The following is a 22,567-nucleotide window of genomic DNA, read 5'->3' as shown; positions in this document are numbered from 1 at the left end:
CACATGAAGGTCCCCAACGCTTATTGAGGTGATTGGGCAGTCTAAGCAATGCATGTTTGAAGCTGTTTATTGCACACCACCACACTGGCCCGGATCCTGCTAACCCAAAGCAACCGTACTCTCAGCATGGAGAATGAATTACGGCAGCTTGGCAATAGCGGGAAGATGAAGTGGGAAGAATTCCCCCCTCCCCGGAAAAAAAAAAATGAGGAAAAAGAGGTCTGCCGTCTGCGCTGTTAGAAGCGGAGGAGCTTGGGCTAGCACTGCTATCGGCGTTACAGCCGGCGTAGCCACGGCACGGCGTTTCCTAGCAAAGGTCTACAGACTCAAAATATAAATCAGTGATGTCGAGTGGGGCTGGGAATGCCCAGCCCACGGCAGAAGGGGCTGGGTACCAGAGCCCACTGGGCCTAAAGTGATTAAAAAAAAAGAAAAAACCTCAAAACACGTAACACTAATGACATGATCTTTTTTTCTTACCTTATGTTAATTATAGAACAACAGGCTTTCAAGTCCCTAGTGTATTTAAAAATGCATCATTGTTGCATGAAATATGAAATAAATTTAAAAAAAAAATTGAACAACTGGTTTTCTAGGCTTGTAAGAAACACTTTTTCCCACCCTAACCCGTACAGTAAACCCATAAGAGAACAACAACTTCCCAACGGGCTGCCGGGCAGGCTGCTCGCCCAGGCGGCCGCACACAGGCTGCGGAGCTGAGCTCCTCACTGCTGCGAAGAAGAAACTTCTTTATTATCCAAAAATTCCAGGCGCTACTTAAAATTAGTTTGCAATAGTGCCTGGATCCCGTTTCTCCTCTGTCATGGTACATATTTTCACTCGAAGCAGTTAACATGCTGTATTCATTACCGGGGGGAAAACCCTGCAATGTGCGTACAGAAGTTATTTCCATTAGATATCTAGCTATCTCACTATCAAAAAATCAAATTAATTTTTCCCTCTTTTCCCTCTGCTTTTTAGGAACAGTGGTCAGCACCACTTGATGATGTTTTGCCTTCCACACAAAGGAAAAAAAAAAAAAAAGTTTCATTTCACTTGACAGAAAATGGAGCAAGAAAAAAAGTTTGTACTCCTTCCTTCAAAAGATATTTTCTATAGAAGAAAACTTTAGACAGAAATCAGTAGTTGACAGAAATATGATTAAACGCAAACACCCCAAAATATAAGCCCTCCTCGAGCTAAATAAGCAAATTTGTGATGCCTTCTGCCTCTCGTAAATCTGAAAAAAAGTTCCATTGGAACACTTCATTATATGGCAGGAACAACTTAAACAAACAAACAAAACCTCCTAACAGATATGACCAAATTTAGCCAGAAGCCAATCGAATAAAATATACTTTCAGTGAGACGTGGGTGAAAAATTGCATCTTCATCTTTCCAAAGCCAAGCAACTGGATTTAAACTGCAAGGACCGGGTGTGAGGACACAAGTAACTCCCCCAGTTTCAAAGTTCAGTCAATTTGTGCAAAAGCATCTGAAAAAGAGACGAGGCTTGCCCAGCTCACTGCGTGATGGCTGGCACAGCAGCTATTTTATAGCATTTTTAATCTGATTTTATTGGGCCATTAACAAGAAGATACAAACACTTCTCCTTATTGACATTAAGATAATAAATAAAAGCCTCATTAGGGCTTGGAGGAATAAGCATGCTCTCGAGGAGTGCTGAGAAGCCGAGATTCACTGAAGTCAGTGGGAGTTTGGAGCTATATAATATCTGATTTCTAACGCTGAAATTTATAGGAACAAACTTCTGCATCTAATTCAAATTGAAGTTAGAGAGAACGCACAATTACCAAACAACCCGTCGGTTGATTTGAACAAATACATCCTCACCCCACATATTTTACACTACTCAGTGTTCCCCCCACCCCAGCCGATCGGGGTCCCAGTCCCACAGACAGACAAAACATGCTCCGAATCGTACCGAGGGATTTCAAGACCTTCAGCATCACTTACGCTGGCTGCTTGGGAACGTCACCGTTCAGACCTGCAGATCTGTTGTATTTCAGCTAAAACAGCCCTTTTGCAAAGATACTATTTAATAACGCAGCAGTGAGTTGGCAGGGATAGGGCCCGTGCTGCTTAAGATTAAGCGGCTGATAAGGTGAAACTTTAAGAAGTTACATGCAACTTTGATGCCAGCTTCTCCAAATTTAAAAATAACGTGTAACCCTTAAACACTGACTTTTGCCCACTGCATCTGGGATAACAGATTAATGTAATCATAAGCATTATTCTTTCCTTCTCCCCTTCCACCTTTTACTTGTAAAAGATTAATCAACCATTTTATGGTCTAATTTAGGTGCCTAATTAAAAACAGAGTTCAACACGTACAACACCATTTTGCTAATAAATTCTGACAGGTCTTCTGCTCTGTTATACGCAAGTTCTTCTTTCAAAATGCGAAATTAATATTTTTTTTTTTTTAAAACCAACTGAATTTATAAAGATTTCATCTTGGTCGCTATGGGACGACACGCTGCATCCTCCACCAAAATTCCAGAATTTCATAAAACGAAAGTGCTTTCAAAAACGACTTCCTCCTCGCCAGATCTTATCCTGCATTCATTTCACTAACTGCTGAGGGATGGCAACATTAAAAAAAAAAAAAAAAAAGAGAGACATAAACCTAATCGGACTTGCAGGGTGGGAGCTGCAAGACTACAAAGAGGTTAAAATTCAGAACTTCACAGCTCGCGTCTAGCTTCAAAGTTTCCACCTCTGCTCCTTTAGTATGCTTGTAAACAGCGGAAAGACATATTCAAAATATTCTGGATAAAGGCACTTTAATCAGAAAAGACTGAAAAGAAACCGAAATGCGGTTCGGGGCCGCCGCGCCGGGCTCGTCCCTCGCACCCGCCGCCTCCCGCACCCCCCAGCCCCCCCGCCCCCAGCCGCCCCGCGCACAATTCTCTCTCCATCCACCCTTGCGGGATGCGATCCTGTAATTTAGAATTTCAGAATTCCCCCCCCCGCCTCCCCTCGCCCCAGTCAAAAAGTTCCACCCGTCCCCACAGCCCGCGTTACCCCACGGCACACCGCGCCGCTCCGGGCCCCGGCGCCAGGCTGGAGATCGCAAGCCCGAGCAATTTATCAGCTCTAAAGCTGATTAGAGTGGCAGGAGAAAGTTAACGGAGGAAAAAAAGAGCGCAATGAAGCGATCGAGGAAGTTTTATGGGGAACGCGGAGCTGTCGCCGCGCTCCCGGACGGGTCAAACCCCGAGACCCGCCGCGCTCCCCGGCCCCGGGGGGGTCCGGAGCGGCCACCCCCCAGCAACACCCCGGCTGAAGGAGAAATACGTGAATGAAGCAAAAGTCCTGGAAGCACAACGAAATAAGAGCGTTAAAAAATATATATAAATTAATATTTAACCTCTAAATAAGGATGAAATACGGTTTGGCTAGCATGAAGCCTGCGAACGCCCAGCCGCCGCTCGGGCTAACGGGGAAAGCAAGTTCCGCGCGGGGTTTGGGGGTTTTTTAGGGGGGATGGGGGTGTATTTAGCGGAACGTCGCCCCGGGCGCTCCCCCGACCGGCTCTGGAGCTCGGACCGGGGACCACCCCCCCGCCCCCCGGAGCCCCGCGGTGCCGGCGGAGAGGCGGGTACCTGTACCAGGCGAGTCCCCGCTCGTAGTTGCGGTCGAAGAAGTGGGGCTCGGCGCCGACGGCGCGGACGTCGGGGTGCACCCGCAGGAACTCCAGCAGCGCCCGCGTCCCCCCCTTCTTCACGCCGATGATGATGGCCTGCGGCAGCCGCTTGGTGCCGGAGCCGTTGAAGAAGCTGGAGATGGGGCTGGCGGCGTCGGGCGCTGCCCGTTGCTCCTCCAGGCTGCTCTCCTCGCCCGCTTCCCCCGGAGCCGGCGGCTGCAGCTGGGGAAGCGGCGGAGCGGCACGGGGCGGGGCGGGGGACCCGCGGGTCGCCAGCCCGGCGCAAGAGCCGGCGCAGGAGTAAAACATATAGAGCCAGAGGAAGAGCATGATGAAGAGCAGCAGGAGCCTCCGCCTCAGCGGCGGCAACGCGACGGGGACATCGAGGCAGCGGTTCAAGCGCTGCCCCATGTGCCCGCGGGCGCGCCGGGATGCATGGCTGGAGCTCGCCCGGCTCGGCTCGGCTCTGCCCGGCGCCGCATGGGCAACCCCGGAGCCTCAGCGCGGGCCCCCCCCCACCCCTCCGAACGCCCCAGCGCCGCTCTCCCGCCGCCGGCAGCGCAGGCAGCGCAGGCAAAGGCAGCGGAGGCGGGCAGCGGGGCCGCCCGACGGGCAGCGCGCTCAGCCTATCACAGCCGCGTTGCGCCGCATAATGAGCCGGGCGGAGCGGCCAATGGGGAGAGAGGGGGCGGAGCGGACGGCGGGAAGAGGAGCGCTCATTGGCTGGTGACACGGAGGGGGGCGGTGCCTGGAGCCAGCCCAGCCCCCGGGGTTCGCACCGTCGGGGCAGCGGCCCCGGCGCCCGCCCTGGCCCCGGCGTTGCCCGCGGGCCCGTATGGGCCCGCGGGCAACGCCGGGGCCAGGGCGGGCGCCGGGGCCGCTGCCGTCGTGATACGTGGATGGGTGGAACATTTATCGAGGTCCGATCCCTTCTATTAAATCTCAAGTGTAAATTCTGCCCAACCAAAGTGTGTCTCCAGCATCATCTAGTGCTGTAAAACCACCAAGAAAGGGACATTTTGAGAGGATTTCAACTTAGAGGCCATGGCGGGGCTCTCAGACACTCTGGCTAATGGCTCTCCCCACCCTGGGTAAGCCAGGCCCTGGACTACAGATTCATCTAGGTCGGAAAAGCCCTGGAAGACCATTAAATTAAATTAAATATTCATGCAGGGAGCACCCTGACTCCTATGGCCTCTGGCTGAGGCACCCCATGCGTTGTCCATCCCGCAGGGCCTGCACTCAAGAATGTTAATCAGCCTCGGCTTTATCCCTCAACAAGATTTAATGACGAAATAGTAAGTTTAATTGCTAGACTAAAGACGAGGGTTCAGCGGTCTACCTGCTGTACAGACACAAAAGAGGACCGTAAGACAAGATAATGCAATTCTGGATTATACCTGTCAATCCGCATTTCCCTCCATTCCTTTAGTGTCTCAGCTAGATTAAGATGACGGCAGCCCAACCTTCCCACCCGGCAGGCATGTCCCGGAGAGCTTACAGCTGCACACCCTGGTGTGATGGCTGCATCTCTCCTCAGGAGGCTGCAGGACAGAAAGAGAAGGGAGGAAGCCCACGTACTCCTGCCTGTCCCTGGCCAGGCTGGGATTTCCCACTCCCCATCCCCCCATGGCCACAGGGACTTGCCAGCTGGGGGCTGAGCACTGGGACATCACAGCAGTGGGGGCATCTCAGTCATTTCCTCCTCCTCCTCCTCAAAGTATTTGGATTTACCTATTATTGTGATGTGCGTCGGCTGTTTGATGAGCCACACCTCTCGTAGCACTGTATTTTCTGAAATCCCTGCCTGTACAAATACCTGGTGAGATTTGTCACAGTCCACATATCGGGAGCAACACGTAGAGACCAAACACAACCCAACAGCCCACAAAAGCCGAAACAAGAGTGCCTGGCCAAGGAGACCCCTCCCACCACGCCATCAGCTCTGGGACCCTCCTTTCCAGGACCAGATCCTGCCAGCATTTCCCAAGGAGCCGGTGAGGATTTTGCACTCTCCATGGATGCGCCTTCGTCAGCATTCATCCAACAAGCATGTAACTCGGCAGCCTCGATGCATACACGCAGCTTTTCTACCATGACTTTATTAGAAGATGCATAAAGTTTTGTGCTGAATTAGCCTGCTTTCACAGCACTCTTGCTTTAAGGGCACAGCCAGGTTTTGCTTGGATCCCCTACCTTTTATTTTTAACTCTTGCTGCCAAACAAACAGCAAATATTTTACCCACCAAGGGCCTTGATTTTCGTGTGTGTCAGAGGCAACAGCATAATGCTGTCTTCTTCAGCTATCGGCTTCACATTAATTCATGAAAAGTGTCGTGCAAGAGTGAATTGCTCTGATCACACTGGATATTGTGTGAGCATCTTGTAAAGTAATCCGTGCTACAAACTAGAGTTTACAAACTAATTAAACTAGGCAGACTGAAGGGAGAAATAAGACCCTGAGAGGCGTATGACTTCTCCAAAAGCTGCTCAGTGGGTTAACACAGCGCTAAAAACAGGGTCTGGGCCACCCAAACTCCCATCAGTACCAGTGCCACTGGTCCCCACTCTTCCTGGGACTGGGTATTTGCAAAGCAGATATTGGGATCTTTTGTGCTTCAGCTATGGAGTCAAACAGCGAACGACCCCCAAGCACTTCTCTGCTGTGAGATGAAATAGATGGCACTGCTGGTCTCTCTGTGGTATGAAGGGTGATACGAGCTGAGCAGAAACACAGTTGCAGGAGGAATCACGTTCTAGCTTCCCTCTATGTGCCGGTGAAGCTCTGCCAGCTGGCCCAGACTGGTCATTGTGAAGAGAATTGCAGAGCACACTTCTAGGCAATGCATGAATCACAGTTGCGGGCAGCAATTGTTCCACAGGTGACACAGGCTGGCTTTCCTGGACCCAGATTTACTCACCTCTTCACTTGGTGTTTTGTACAGTTCAGAACAAAACCTGCTGCTTATGCGCAGAGGTGGCTCCATTGCACGTTCCTACACCCATGAGGTAACAGGAAAACCCTTCAGATGGAATAATTCTCCTTGTTCCTTACATCCACCAGCACCAGCCAGGATAACATCAACAAAATGTCACAGAAAGTTTGGTTTAAGCCCTTAATATATGTCAGCTGTAGCTTGTAAAAGTTGGATTGGCTTTTTAAGAAAAATAGCCCCAAGATAGGTTTTAGTGTAATTGTATCTTCAACAGTTGGACGTCAGGAGTTTTCTCCCTAGGAATGGCAAATGGGTAAGTGATCAGAAACAGCATCCGAGCAAAGGTAGGCTGAGCCCGCTTAGTCTGAGCTCTCCCTGGAGCAGGGGGTGCCAGTGGGACAGGTTTTGACAAGTGGGTTGGGAACCAGTTGTGGCTCCATCCTCCAGACTAACCCACGTGCCTCCAGCTGGAGGCTGCTCGGTAGGGCACGAGTCTCCTCCATACCTGCTGCCACCTCGAGAGCAGAGCTCCAGCACGGCTCGCACGCTTCCTCTTGGCTCTTGCAATTTGTTTAAGGTCCCACATGCAGCAGTTGGGGCAGGAGCACGTGTGTTGTGCCCACTGATGAGGGCAACAGAGCGATGGGGGCTACATCGTGAAGAAACTGGGGTTGGAAAGAAATGGGCACAAACAGAAATGCAAGACTGGGTTTGCTCTGTGCTGTTGCTGCAGAGCCCTTGAATTATAATAGTAGCTGTCTTGCTAGATGGTTAATCAATAAACTAATTGAGCTGCATCAGTATGGTCTCTGGATCCCATTTTTTGATGATTGATTCATTACAAAGACGGCACTGGGAAGGTGCAGCTCCTGACAAGGGGTCGCTTGGCGCTTAGTGGAGCACTGCTGAGATGAGCCTGGAGGGTGCTCAGCTCTGCAAAACGTACTTGTGAAAACAGGGCAGAAAGCAGAGAACTCAGCACAACTTCAAGCCCAGATGATCAAAGTCCCGAGCGAGGACAGTGGAAAGGTCCGGTCTGCGGGCTCACCTCGCCGGCATTCACCCTGGATGACTCTTCCCAGGCCGTGTGCCCTGCAGCTGCAGTCACGTGCTTTCCAGCATCTCAGAGTCTGACACAAGGCAGCATCCCCCAGTCCCGATCCTATCCTGTTGGCCTGATGCTGAGTTTTACCTTGTTGCTTATCTCTTCCCAACTAGAAAATCCGTACATCCTTTTAGCAAACATTATTTTCCTGCCACTGAACAGGCCAGTTCAGAGATGCTCAGCATCTTCTTTCTTTCCTCTGGAGTAGTAAGACTTGTATGTCAGTGACAGGGCACACACAGTCTAAAGATCTGCAGGACCCACTCCTGCTGGGGCGATATGTAGAGGCAGGTAGCCAAAAGCAAGCCAGGATGCTCTTGGTCCCAAGCCAGACAGGATGCCGTTTTCCTGACACAGTCACAGTTCTGTTTGGAGAAAAGTAATTCACCATTTCATGATGTTAATCAAATGCATGTTCATGGGAAAATAAGGCATTCTAGAGCGTTGAACCCTGGAGCGCTGCAACATACAGTGACCTGGCCAGAGAGGAGGTGACCAGCCACCACCACCTCCTCTTTGGGAACATACAGCACCTAGCACACAGAGATGCAGGGCTTTGGTGTGGGGCTTCCGCATGCTCTCGTGTGTCCTCTTCCATACAGAGGTATCTATAATGGGGTTTTTTGTCCTTGCTGGTCTTTTGCTTTGTAGTCTCAGATGCTCCTCAGTCATGGGTCCGTGTCCCCAGCTCTTGTCCCCTTGCAGGGTCCCAGGAAGAGAGAACTCGCATATCGTTATTCCACTTCTTCCACCCTAAGAAGTCCTCGGTGCTGTCCCCCTCTCTTCCTCTCTGCCACGCGGGTACTTTGCAGGGCACCCTGTGGGCTGCAGCTATTTCGGGACGGAGGGAAGCTGATGTATAAATCTAGTGTGTCTGCCAGCAGCCTCCTCTCCTTTTGTACCGCAGCAGCTCCATCACTGCACACATCTGCTGGACTCATATGAATGTCACGATAGTGAGGTAAGAGCTGGGGGAAAGGGCCCAGGGCATTTGGGATTTTGTCCTGAAAAATGCATGTGTTAGTATTAACCCACGGAGACACAGCTTGAGGTGAGTGTTTTGTGGGTCGGGATCGCTGGACCAGCAGCCAGTGACCATCCCAGCTGCAAACAGCCACATGGTGGGGCTGGGCCACCCCGGGGGTGAGAGGCAGTGGGGTGGCTGTGGGTAGCATCACTGGGACTCAAAACAGGACAGCCACTGGCAGAGAAAGTTCCCAGGGCTTTATGCAATCCCTCTGCACATAAGCCCAAGTGCCACCTACTGCTCTTGAGCCTCAGAAGTGGCTCCGTAACCACACCGGTGTGCAGGGACATCCCAGGGACATCGCTGCCTCTTGCAGCATTTTGCTGCCGAGTCCCGGGCGTGCTCCCACCGGGGCAGCGGGCAGCACCGCTGTACAGATGTAAGAGGAGATCTTGTTTCTCTCAACCTGAAACCATTTCCTTTCCCTCACTGCCCTCCCTCCCCTCACCCCCTAATTTGTCCCTGGGGTTTTAATATCTATTTCTCCAAGTGCCACGGGCCAAATTTACTGCCCGCATAACTCCAGCGACTTCAATGGAGAAGAGCGTTTAGGGTGCTCCAAGGAGGCATAAGTGGGAGTGATGTGATGGAATTGAGTAAAGGAAAATATAGTCTGACTGTCAAGAAGAGTTTCCTACCAGTGAAATCTATAGACTGTGGAAGTTTCCCATGGGAACAAGCAGAAACCAAGTTGCTGAAGTCATTTTATAACAGCACAAGAGAATAGGAAATCAGCCCAGTGACTGGCCAAAAGGAAAGGCGAGATGACATAATGCTACTTCTCCTTCTCTAATTTCTGTGGCTGCATTGCTTTGTCCATGGAATGATTTTCACACAACTGGATTTCTCCTTGTTTTCTGAGCGATGCGACGGCCCTTGCTGCTTCTGGAGAGGTTTCAATTCCTCCGCTAAATTCTGTCCTGGATTAAAGCGATACGCACTCCAGCCCCGTTAGTCCTCCTGTTATTGCTGCTGCTTGCAAACCTCTTCTGGGGTCTTTTCAAGCTTCTTCCCTGACTTACCTGAGTCTCTGGCTCCAGTTCTGTTCTTACGTAGCTGTACAAAATGCGTCAGCCTAATTTGGGGATAGTGGCAGGGCTCATCCAGGCCAACACAGAGGCTCGCCGGGCTGCGGAAGCTATCAGACATGGATCTGTAACTTACTGGCAGTCAGGACAGAGACCAGGGGTGGAAATCTTCCTGTCTTCAGGGATCTTTCTGGTAGATTCCTGGTGATCATCTGCTGGAAAATCACAAAAGCGATTAGCACATGGTGAAACACTGCTTTCCCTGGTGACTTTTGGTTCTGATAACTACTGCCTGCCTATTTTGGGCTCGGTGTGTAAAACCAGGTCTGCACATGCAGCGGGCATGGCCAGCTACCACCCAGTGGCTTTTGCAATCTCTTGCCCACGGAACTTCCGAATGTATTTATGAATGACTTAACATTCGCTCACCGTCTCGACATTAGCAACTTAAAGCGCTACTGCTAGCAACCTCCTACCTCGCACATTTCCCAGATAATTACAGATTAGAACCGGCTAATTTTTATTTTTGTAAAGCTGTCAGAGATCTATGTTTGTTATTATTGTCTCCTAGGTTGCCAGTTGCATAAATACATATGTAAAAACCCCTTTGATCTCTAAGTATAATGACACAGATTTATCAAATGTTTGCCTTTTTCTGTCTCTTTGAAAAGGCTGATTTATGGAGTGCAGTCCCTACCTCCCTTCCTCTCTTGAAATATGAAGTGTTTGTGAGCAGCCAAGGTAATATTTAATATCCTGCCAAGAATCCTTTGCACTTCCTAACAAATGAACTACAACCTAACCAAATGGTTCACATCTGTTTAGCCTCTTCTCCTTTTTAACTAAACAAATTAGCATTAGAATACCTGGGAGGCACACAAAGTCCCTTTCTAGATGACAGAACACAGACAATTATTAGCAAGGGGAGTAACTGTACTGAAAGGAGCAGGCAAGGACCTAGCAGATGTTTTCACATCTCCTGTAGTGTCCATGAATGACCTGCACCGCAGTGGACATGCTGCCACGGCCTTTTGAAGTGGGCGAGGAGTCCATTCACAGTCCCCCCTTCTGAATGAAATTAAAGGCAGTGGCCTCAGCTAGTTAAATGTTTCATTTAAACCGCTTCCAACAAAGATAAGTTTTGCTGGGTGTTTTCTTCCCCCCATAAATGGCTAAAATAAAGAGCATCGCCCCACTCCTCCCCACCCACATGCCAAGCTTGGTGATGCGTCCTGCTCAGGAGGCAATGGGCAGCTCTGGTTTTATTTCTGTTTTGAGCAGTGGGTTCTCATCCCAAGAGCATCAAACCACCCAGCCTCACTGCCCTTTCTCTCTCTGAAATAAGGTATAATGGGTTATTGGGGTTTTAGGAGACTCGCAAGGTGCAAATGAACATCTGCAAAGTATATTTTGGATTATTACAGGCTTCTACAGTCTACACATAGGCAATTACAAACTCACACCCCTCCAACCACGCGGGGCCTTTCAAGCACCCCTCTTCCCTCTGGAGTCTCAAACACCTTTTAATCAGAGGTTTAGGAGCAGGTTTTGGGGCTGAGGCAGGGTGGGATGGGGTGAGATGGGCTCTCTGCTGAATGCTCATTTAATTGGATTCATCGCTGGAGGAGGGAGCCAAACGAAACACACGTTTTATTAGGGCTAACACTTAGCTTTTGTTGTGAATGTTTTGAAAAAGAAAACACTCTAAAGCCTTACAGAGATACTGCTGTTAATATATCATCCGAATAACAAGTGATTAAAACCAACAACAGCTACTATGAAAATGTGGCTTTGTAGCACTGGACCGCATGGGACGCAGCAGGGAAAATCATTATGAACACACCAGCGGGGTGCAATTATAAATAAAAACAGCTCTGTAAAGGCTACAAAAGCAGCAATAATCAGTCCGGTCTGGGTTTAGTAAGGGCTAAAGACACTTACGGAAGGTGCTATTTATTACCAGAGACAGGGACACCGCTGCATTAAGGGGTGCAACTTCAGGATAAGTCAACAGAGGGAGTTCACCGCCATCGCGGCCAAGCGACTCGCAGCCTGCACCTCCCTGCCAGCGGCCCGGGTGGCTGCATGTCCGTCTGTCCGTCCATCCAGCATGGCCTCCCTGCAGCCCCCACTAGAAGCAAAGCATTCGAAGGGCCGGCGGTGCTGGAGCAGGCTCGTTGGCTCCGAGCTGGGCAGTGAGACGGTGTCTCCGGCACAGGGCACAGGTCCGAGGCCAGAGCCCAGCAAGGCTGAGCCCTGCAGGTAGTTCATACCACTGTGATCCTTCCCGCGCGGTGGCTCCTCATCTCACCCACGGGCAGCGTGGGAACATCCCCACGGAGCAGCCCTTGCAGGAAGCCCAGCGAGGCTGCTCCTGAGTGGGAGCCTGGGGTGTATCGCCTCTCCTGCCAGCCCTTGCTCCCGCTGAAAGCCAAGTGCACCTAACAAGCAGACAGGGGCCCTAAGCAGCAGGCCAGGGGCATCAGACGGGGGAGAAGAAATCTAAACAGTATTTCTCTCTGCTGCTGGGTGACTATGTGGCCCCAGGCATCCCGCTTCCCCTCGGCATGCCTCCGTTCCCCTTCTGCGCTGGCTGGGAGCGGTTTGGTGAGGGGACAGCCAAGGGGCAGCGTGTCGGTCACCCAGCCCCTCGGCTGCTCTGCGGTGTGACTACCGGTACGAACCTCCGAGTTCAGCTGATAAACTCAGGCTGTTCCCTTCCCCGGTTTGGATGCCATCCAGCAGCTCCCCTGGAAGCACAGCGGAAATGCCTTAATCACCTCGTTTGCGTCTCTGTTTCAAGTTTAATTTGATACAGTGCCTCCTCTCCCTAGCCAAAAAAAATCCCAAACATCTCCCAGCCTTCCTCGGCAGCACGAGTCTTGATCTTTCTCGTTGCTCAGAAAACGAAAGGCAAGTCCCTGTGCCAGCTGCCTCTTTATAAATGAGCTTCAACTTCTGTGTGCCCGTCTGCATCTGGGCAGCCAGTCCCCGCGCCTCGGGATGAGAGGGTCCGCGGCAGAGCCCATCCTGCCTGGCTGGAAGCTCTGTCCTCCCCTGGCACCACGGTCTGGGCTCTACCCCACCCCACCCACAGGGGTGCATCTTTCCTTCTTCCCCCTTCTTGCTTTTCAGAGGAGGAAGATGGGCAAGATGTCCCTACTGGTCCCAGTCAGGGCCAGTTCGGTCAGTCTGGGAGATTGGAGCCCTTCTGTTTCAAATCACTGAGGGCAATTCCTCAAAGTCTGTGTTTAAGCAAAGACAGTCTGGCTACAGAGGCAGTTTAGACAGGTACAAGCAATGCATTTTATAGCACGTATTTCATGAAAAATATGTATCAAAGGAAAGCTGTAGTTACAATAGAAAGTGTTAAAAAGGGGCACAAGGGACAGAAAGGACCTTGCCATGTGTCCAAGGGGATAAAAACCTCAACCACCAAACTGCCCTGGGCTCTGGGGCCACACACACTTCAGAGACACATGAAAACCTCCCTTTGGGTGTTGCACTCTGCCTCGCTCAATAGGCAGGACTGAACCAGGGCTCCTAGAAAAATGGTAATAGAGGTACGAATTTAGGGCAGCTTTGCCAGCTCTAGCAGGGACAGCCAGGCATCCTCCTTTCTAGGCACCTCTTTTAGTCCTTGTGCTCCCCTAAAGCACAAGGCCTGTGGCAGCATCTTCCCGCCAGCTCCCCAGTACGGTCTGTACCTGTCATGCTCAGAGCATCTTCAGAGGTATCAGAAGCAACGCTCAAACAAGCATTTGGAAGCAGTAACCTTTCAGGGACTCAGGGAAACACACGGTTACCTTCCCAGAAAGGATAAATGCACCAACCTGAACCCGCACGAGCCTGCTGCCAGATCGTCAGTTCTCGCTCCAAGGCCTGGAGGTGCCAGAACTGGTTAGGAGAGGTAGGAAAAACGTCTCCACATTGTGGGAAAACAGCTCCTTCTGCCAACCTTGTTCTGTGAAACAGTTGAACTGTGCCTTTTTGAAACACTGGAAACTAAACCCCAGCCTGAGGCACTGACCCAGGCTGGAAAATCTTCAGTGCAAACAGTTAAAGTCTGGAAGCAGAAAAGCAGAGGTGATGGAAAGTGTACAAGGCAGAGCTGATGAGAGATACTCCTGCCAGCTCTTTTACACACATGTACTTCTGATGGCGGTCTAAATGGCTTGGGACACTGTACACATGCTGTGCTCGAAAGACCTCCTTTTCTTTGGGTCAGGGGGAATTTGAGTGCTCTGGGCCTGACAACAGCCTTTCGGAGGTGAAGGCATCCTTGTGACACGGCAACCCAGACCAACGCAAGCTCTAACAGAGCACAGTAACTGTCTCGCGTTCAAAATACTGCAAGCTCCGTTGACAGAAGGGTTTGGAAGGCACCTCCAAAGCTTGCTAAACTTTGTGTCAAAGCCCTAAAAGTCTGTAGTACATTTATTTCAGAAGGGACCAAAAAACATCAATGGAACCACCCAGTAAGTCACAGTCTGGGGGACTCTCACAAAGGAGGGTCCTCACCAATGACGCTTCTGACCTCACAACTCAGTTGTCATCTCTGACTCCAAATTAACAACGCGCTGTTTGGGAGGTGATGAATGTTAGAACCAGACTCTGACGTGTCTTTGGCAGGGCCGAGTGCTGGACACACACCTATGGGGCACAAGCCCTGTCCTGCAGGACTTGCCTTCTCCATGACTGGAAAAAGAGGCAAACAACCACCCCAAGGCCACCCCACCAGCGCAGGTGGCATCCTGCATCCCACGAGCGCTTGCCGGGGCCAGCTCTTCGCCTGGTTAAGAAATACCATGACTAGAAATGCCATCAGGGACAGCCTGCAACGGAGCTTCTAGTATTACCACCTCCAGCAGAGCTGCTTGGTAGGAAAACAGTGCTGATATTTCTGTTTTAAAAGCAAAGTGTTCTGTAGACAGCTTGCATTTCCAAGGAAAGGGGAATATCTAATCACCTCTGGAGAGCAACAAGGACAACACGCTTTCTATCTGTAATGATAATGATTTCTAATAGTATCACTCTGTTTCCATTCCTACTCTCCTGGGATCGTCAGAACTGAAAAGGATGTGTGTGTTTTGTGTAAGCCTTGAAATGCCATGGTCTGGCTGAGTGGGAAACGCTGCTGGAGCCAGGAGAGTGTGAATGTGTTACTCTGCTGGGGCAGATTATATCGGAGATTGATACAGGAAGCGAGAAAAAAAAACCCAGTGGGGGAAACGAGAAGGGAAAGAGCTGTGTGCGCAGGGATTGGGTTTCCTCATTCATGCTGGAACACAGTGCAGAGCCCCACAACTGCCTGGCCTGCTGGGACGCCTGCCATGCCGGGGTACTGCAGGCGGGTTCACCGGGACCTGGGGGCTCCTTGCAAACGCAGGGGCTCGGAGCAATGCACAGGGCGTAGCTCAGCTCCCCGTGCTGTCCTGCCAGGCAAGCGCTGTGCTGAGATCAAGTGATTCGCTGAAGGTCAGAGCAAAGGAGAGATGCGGGGGGGAATCCAGCACCAGCTCTCTGCAACGCTCCGCAAACCATCAGCCAGTGCTCTCTGCACAGGGCCGTACAGAATAAAGGGTATGGGACTGACAAAAACATGAGCTGTTTACTCATCCAACAAAGCGAAGTATCTTTGTCCCTGTTTTACAGATGGAGTGCATTTCTTCAGCAGAGATCTGGAAAGAATGAAGATCCCCTGAGCCTTAGGGCTACTGTTTTATCCACAAAACCACACAAAAGGTTTGAAGTCCAAATAGAGTAAAACCAGCTTCATCCTCTTGAGTCACTGGCTCAGATTCCTCTGTGAGCCTCAGTACAGGCTTCTGGTGGTGCAAAGCTGCCCGCTGTAACAGCAACACCTGGATGGGACCATCTCGGCTACCAGCAGGCCCGGGGGTAGGAGGGACACGGCACATTGCTGATATTTTTTTCACTCCCACATAAAGAGCAGGTATTCTCCAGGAGGGCCGTTTCATGGGGAGATCCCAAGTAATCAGGATAACGGGATGACAAACGACCTATATTCAAGTTCTCCAAATGGGACAAGGAAAAAAGCCATTGCAATTCTACGCAGGAACCTCTGTTTCAGGTTCAAGGAGCTGTGCAAAGCCTGATGCTTGCACAGCCCAGGTCTGAGGTGCAGGAAGCCCAGGTTTAACTCCTGGCACTGCCCTGGCCCCCCAGCGAGACATCGCACGCACCTCACCTGCCTCCTTCCCTGCAGAATTTAGGCAGCAGTATCAGCAGGGCTGGAGTGGGGATGGCTGACATTAATCCTCCATGTAGGGCCACAAACACCCTGGGATGAGGGCAGACAGTATTTTTTTCATTTCCATAGTGGCACCAGCAGTATGGAAAAGGACACCTGAGAGCTCCTACAGTACTATCCATCTGCAACCAAGATTTCAGTTTGGCAATGTTTTTCTTTTCAAAGCACATGCAACAGCAAAAATTCCTAAAGGCAGTAAAATGACAGTAGATGGCTTCATCCATACCTGACACATGGCCATTTTGTAGCAAAGCAGAGAACACCTTCTGGGTGAAAAAAGTTGGGGTTTTTTTAATTAAAAAAATAAGGTATTTCTTACCTTTAGATCCCAGATCCAGTCATTCTAAAACCATGCTTTCTCTCCAGGCCAGACCAACTGGGCGTGGAGATGCTGGTGCAACTTAGTGACCTGCAGTTTGCAGGCACTCAGTGATGGTTATAAAGCTCCTGCCTAGCCCTAAAACCCGTGAATATTACACATTTTGGCCCAAGAAATGAAGATGACTGCGCTTCAAAATGGAACCACAGGCATGTCCTTGGGACCTTTAATCAAAACAGAGTTTGTCAGGACAGCACCCAGTACTTGCAGGCCATCCTGAAGCCTGGCTCTATAATGACTGAGGAGAAAACCACAACCCTCCTACTTCAGCACCACTTTCTGCCTCTGGGAGCAAAATCTATGGTTTTTGTGAGCCATCTGCTCTTTTCAGGTTCCTCTCCTGGCTAAAGGTTGACCAAATTCTTTGGTTTTGCACAAACCCTTTCCACTCACATGCAACTTAATTTCAGTGTGCTTTTGCACAATAAGCCAGTATTTCACAAGCTGTCCTTGCCCTTGCAGTGATCAAGAAGAATACTGTTGCTGTGAGAAATGCCACAAAACTATTAAATATCTTTGCAACTAACTGAACTGTACCAGACTTTCAATCATAAGTGAATTGCTTAAAACAGATTTTGAGCATTCATCTCTTTTTTTTTTTTTTTTTTGTACAGTACGCACTTTATTGCAGAGAAGACTGGATGCATTTTTAAAACAAATTCAGGAGTTGCACAGTTTCCAGACATTTCTACGAAGTGTTGCCCACAGTAACTTGAGTACAATGGAGTCCGTCAGACAAACAGTAAGAGGGAACTCAATCCTGTCATCTGCAATCACTTGAGAGTCAGAAAATCTTGCAACCGATTACTTAAGAGCCATGTAAAACAGGTGGCTCTGCTCCTGTGAGCACCTCCGCCAGCAGAACAGAGGTTAACCATGTCACTCCTGATTTACACCAGTGTAACTGAGACCAGAAGTTGGGCCTGAATCATGAAAGCAGCCAGTGAAGATTTTATGTCAGCGTGATATGCACGTGGTGGCAGATTTGTGATGTTTCCTGAAGGGCTTTATTTGGGATCAGACTGAGACAGTGTCTCCCATTTCAGGTATTACTGTATCTTTGGATCGATGCACAACCATGCTGCCCAGTCCCTTTCCACGTGGGAAAGAAATCTTGGCATGAAAATGCATCAAGTCATAACAGGCACTAACTACCACAATAAACTATAACACTGTCTGTCTGTGCTGGATGCTGCTGTGTTTGGAAGCATCCCAGTGCGTCACAGCCAGCCCCAGGTAGGCTGAGGGTTAGCCACAGCCCCGCAGTGGGATCGCAAGCACATTAGGCTGTGGCTAGAAATGTTCTTCAGCATATCAGTTAACGAAGATAATGCATTTTCCTGGTGAGGCCATCCACAGTAATTGCTTTTGAGAGACACTGGCTGCCTCAACAATTTCAACATTATAATATTAGATAAAAATCCCAAACTTTTTTCCTGTAAAATATGTTTCCTGACTGATTACATACTCCAAAAGTGAGGCCTTCTCTCTCAGCCACCACAGTGTGATATTAAATACAGTTCAAATTCTTGATGCAAGTCCAAAGCTCGTCCGAGGACACTGAGACTGAATGGGCTGGCACAAGACAGATTAGCATAGAAAAGCCTTGAAACTACCAGACTCTGAGATCTGCTTCTCACCTCCCACACCTTTTCAAAGCTTCACTGACATAAACAGTAACGGCAGTTTTTACCAGCTGAAGATCTGACACACAGGGCTCAAACTCTAATGACGTAAAACCACATGGGAGTCAGAAATTCCCCGTGATGGATGTACAGCAGAATGGCTCAGTGTGTGCTCAAGGTATATGCTGCAGAAGAGCTATTCATCGGGAGGTTGTTTAAATGCTGATGTCTAGTGTGCTGAAAGACAGCTTTCTTACTCCTTTAGCATTGTGCCAGCTGTACGAAAATTAAAAATCTACTGGGGTGAATGGGAATCTTGGGAAAATTAGCTGATTGAAAAAAGCCTCAGAAACTGAAGGCTTCTGTGTAATACCAGAGCAGGGACAGCACGGATCGAGACAAGAAGAGTTCACCCAACCCACCATGTGCTTCAAAGCTTAATTTGGAAAGGATGCTTGGGGAGAAGGGGTGCTAAATCATTCATCTGTCGCTTCCTGACGGCTTCGCCAAGGCTGCCAGTGCTGGCGGTTAGTAAGTGTGCGCATGTGACTTGCTAAGTGGAAACCTATCCACGAGATGAGAGACCACGACTCACGGAGACTTTGGAAGGCCATCCCAAAGTGAGGTGCTTCTGACATAGGCTAAATTGTAATCCGTGACGAGTGAATGGGCCTGAGGCCCATGAATACTTTAAGCTCTCATGTCTATTCCCTTTCAGAAGAAAATAAAAAATTATCGCATGAAGTAGTCGCTAGGCACAAATGACTCTTCTTCAAACCGTTCCCCACAGGTTTCCCCCTTGTAATTACTAAAATATACTACCTGATGTGTCACAAGGATGACAAGTAATTGACATTTAAGGCAATCTAATTTCCATAGCCCTCCCATGACTTTCACCGAGCAGATCGCCTTTGTCTTCCTTCTCTAGGAACGATTTCTTGCACGTGAACATGACCAGCAGCAGCAGCGGCAAATGCCACAGACTGCAGAAGAAGAGCTTCCTGGAGCTGCTGCGGTCTGCGTCCCTGTAGAACCGAAAGCCGAGGTAGGAGATGTAGAGGTTGATAGGGAGCGAAATGATGGGGAAAGTCCACGTGGTGATGTCGAGAAGGGGAGCCACCGTTGAGAGTCCAATTAAGGCCAAGCAGTGCCGCAGAGCCACCCGCCTGCACAGCCCCGGGTGGGTGACGGACATCATGCAGTATCCTCCTCGGGAGTAATCTTCCCGCAGACCCCAGCTCAGGGCGTTGAAGTGAGGGAACTGCCAGGAGTAGAGGATTCCTCCTAACAGTAACGCACCTGCAGCAGCAGAGAGAGAGGGAAACATGCATTAGCGGGCCAGTGCGAGAAGTGCTCTGTAAAGACTCTGCGGATCTGGGCTGTATTCGGCTGGTTACCAGCACTGTGAACCTGTCAGACCGCTCCGCGCAGGAGGCAAGGCACGCTCGGTGAGATAAGCCATCCTCTGTGTTTAACAGGATTTACACAGGGTTGCGCACCGTGGTTCTTCTGTTTTTGGAGCACTTAATTTGAAAAGCATTTCAACAAGTCACTTCCTCCTAATGAACCACTGCTAATTGGTTTCTGTGCCAATTCAGTCTCTACCTGAGGGAAGATTGATGGAAATGAAGCAAAGTTGGGCAAGTTTTCCTGAGAGCCTCTAGCTTCCGCTCCCAGGTTCCCGAGCTGGTGTGTCCAAAGAAGAAAAAAGCTGGTGGGCAGTGTCACACTGACTAGAAACAGGGAGTCCTGCTCAATGACAGCAGAAAAAGAGGATAAAACAGGAAAATACCAGCACCTGGGTAGCCTGGAGCATGGCTGAGCTTTCTGTTTGCCCACTGCGTGAAGGGAGGGAGCTGCTCATGGCACAGGACCACCTCGATCACGGACCGTGGACGGGCGGCAGAACCAGCAGAAGCTGCTAACAAGGTGACAGAAGACTAAGAACTTTTTACTCCTTCAAACCAACTGTAGAAACTTCCAAGTAGTTTGATCAAATAACTCTATTCACACCAGTTAGCTACTTTTACATTTAAGAAGGAGCTATGGAAGCACTGCATTTTTCACAGCTATCCTCAGGACATGGTACAGGGCTTATCGAGGCAGAAGCAGTTTATATGCTGATTTCAGAGAGCTTCAAGGAGGCCCTCAGACTAAACTCCTTCCACTAATTTTGTCTGAAGACACAAAAAAATCCCCCAAGGCTGTTGCACATTATGAGCATTCCTGGATTTTTCTTTTGTTTCCCCAGCTCCCAAACACTCTGCTCCAGCATTAACACTTTCTTTGCATGTCCCTGCCTCCATGAGCTCATTCTGTCTGGAAACTACTTCTCAGCTGAAGCCATGAGTCTATCATCTTCTTAATGACTTGATAGAAACGGAAACAGCAACACTTCCCTGCACACAGGTTAATGTATTTAAATTCTTTCCCAAACTCTCACGTCTTCCCTAGCAACTGCTCGGGCTCTGACAAAGACCAAGTCACTGTCTCCTCTGAACTGCTTCGTGGTTCACGTCCTCTCTGCACCTGCTCTGGCTCTACGTTCCTTGGGGCTGTGCAGGTCTAATTCCTGTTTTAAACAGCACACCATACGCTGCTGTTGTCATGCAAATAATAATAATCTTAAGTTTGCAAAAGTGCCTTTTTTTCCCCCTACCTTATCAACCAGTGAAGAAATGGTCCGTTAGACTTGATGTGGGTTTCCAGTTGCTTCTAAGATCCTGTGTGTGGTATAAAAGAGCTGTCTCATCGCTCTTTAAAATGAGTAACAAATACTCCATTAGGTGAGGGCATGCCTCAAAGCTGACTGCATGGAGCTAGACGCTCATATATTGGGCATGCAACTTTCACAACAACATTGCCTACTACGAATTGCAGGTGATTTCCTGGATTATGGCCCCAAACTTTTGCAAATCCTGCCATTCGACCCTACCAAAGTCAACTTTCAGGGTGTGGATGCTTAGCACTTTCTCTAAATTGGAACGTTTTAAGATAGTTGAAAATGGTGCACCCCAAAATTACCATTAATTTTGGAAAATCATGGCAACAAAAGTAATTTTGGCCCTAACAAGATAGGATTTGATTCAGTTCTGTTGAGACCTAAGGGAGTAGCTGTAGTGAAATAAACTGGAATAAAACTTAAACAAGGAGCAGTACTCCCTACAGCAAGGAATGGAAGGGGGAAACATTCTTGTAATATGTCATTCTTTAGCTTTTTCCTATTCTTGTAAAACATATTACTGGAGGCAAGATCCTGAATCCTGATAAATCTCAGATAGGAAAATTTTTCAAGTTTCACATCTGAAGTGCTTTAGAGACATTAGCTTGTCATTTTTCAGAACTTAGGGAAAGGTAAGCTACAATTATCCATCAGCTGAGGAAACTTAAGTAGATGGAGCCGGGGCCAGAATTCCGAGGCAGAGGCTGTCCCTGCTTCCCACGGCTACGGACCAGCCGGCTTTTCATCTGGCCTGTGCTGCGCCCCTGTGTTTCGGCTGTAATGCAGGCTTTGCTTATTCAATTGTTCAAACGTTGTGTGCAGCCAAGCTCAAAACACACCCTAAACCTCAAACACACAAAAACCTTTAACAGTTCTCTAACTATAACACCATTAAAAAGAAAAAATAGTCATCTGAAGAAACTTTTAAACACAAACAGACCAACTAAACGACTTGAGGCTGGATTCCCATTTACAAAGGTCTGTTTTTTACATGCAAGCCTTTGGAATTTAATTACTTTGATTACATTACAACCATTGAGATAATTGATATTTTACAGAGAAGCTGAACAGTAAAACAATTTAATAGCCCATTATGAGGATTTTAACTGACCCGATCTTTTTGTTAGTTTCCCATGTGCCTTGGACATCCTGTAATTTCCTCTGCCTGGGCTCAGATTGTCAGGTTGTCAGAGATTTTTAAGTGTCACGTAAGACTGATGACTCGCAAAGCACCACACACGGTACAGTACAATTCAGCATCAAATGAGCCCACAGTAGGAATCCTGTCAAGCTCAGAGCAGACACTGTAATACTCATTAATTACTAGATGAATGTTAACTATGTCATAATTAGGTCAGCAGTGTTTTTAAGCAATATTACAGCAAGACTAACCTGGTTCAAAATAGTGCAGTCTACTCTGCTGCTTCTGTGCAGTTCCCAACAGTTTGGGAACTCAGTTTAATCAATGCAAATCTCTTTTTTCTCTACGGAGTTTATAATTAAGTGAAGACCAGACGAGGTCGTTCACAACCGTAACACGCAGAGCTGGCACGGAGTTTGCAGAAGCAAAGGCGGCCGTCGGAGCAGAGCCATCGCGCTTGCTTTGGCAGTGGGGGACAGCCAGCAGCCAGGGCCACCGCAGCCCCCGGCCCCGCCGCGGCACACGGAAAACCCGAGCACAGGCAGACAGATAGACATTCATACTAGATCTCAGCTTTTTCACAAGTGTTTATGAGACTACAAGTACCTGGCTCGTGGATATCCCAAACTCTTTGGCCTTTTTAGCCAAATTTTTAATAGC

The 22,567-nt window shown here is 49.2% G+C and overlaps 2 protein-coding genes across 3 annotated transcripts in view; both read right to left on the bottom strand.

Moving 5' to 3' along the window:
• HS3ST3B1 (heparan sulfate-glucosamine 3-sulfotransferase 3B1) overlaps positions 1-4,233 on the bottom strand; it is a 30,138-nt gene extending 25,905 nt beyond the window's left edge. The window contains exon 1 of the mRNA XM_074889256.1: positions 3,630-4,233. Coding sequence (XP_074745357.1) covers positions 3,630-4,081 — 452 coding nt within the window. The 5' untranslated portion in view covers positions 4,082-4,233. The remainder of the gene's footprint in view (positions 1-3,629) is intronic.
• A 12,317-nt stretch (positions 4,234-16,550) lies between these two features.
• Positions 16,551-22,567, bottom strand: part of COX10 (cytochrome c oxidase assembly factor heme A:farnesyltransferase COX10) — a 105,617-nt gene continuing 99,600 nt past the window's right edge. For both annotated transcript variants that reach the window (XM_074889134.1, XM_074889133.1), the window contains exon 7: positions 16,551-19,343. In XM_074889134.1, the coding sequence (XP_074745235.1) occupies positions 18,901-19,343 (443 nt within the window). In that variant the 3' untranslated portion in view covers positions 16,551-18,900. The remainder of the gene's footprint in view (positions 19,344-22,567) is intronic.

This window comes from Strix uralensis, chromosome 19 (genome assembly GCF_047716275.1).
Source record: "Strix uralensis isolate ZFMK-TIS-50842 chromosome 19, bStrUra1, whole genome shotgun sequence".
NCBI lineage: Eukaryota > Metazoa > Chordata > Aves > Strigiformes > Strigidae > Strix > Strix uralensis.
This window is presented reverse-complemented; position numbering and strand designations above follow the sequence as displayed.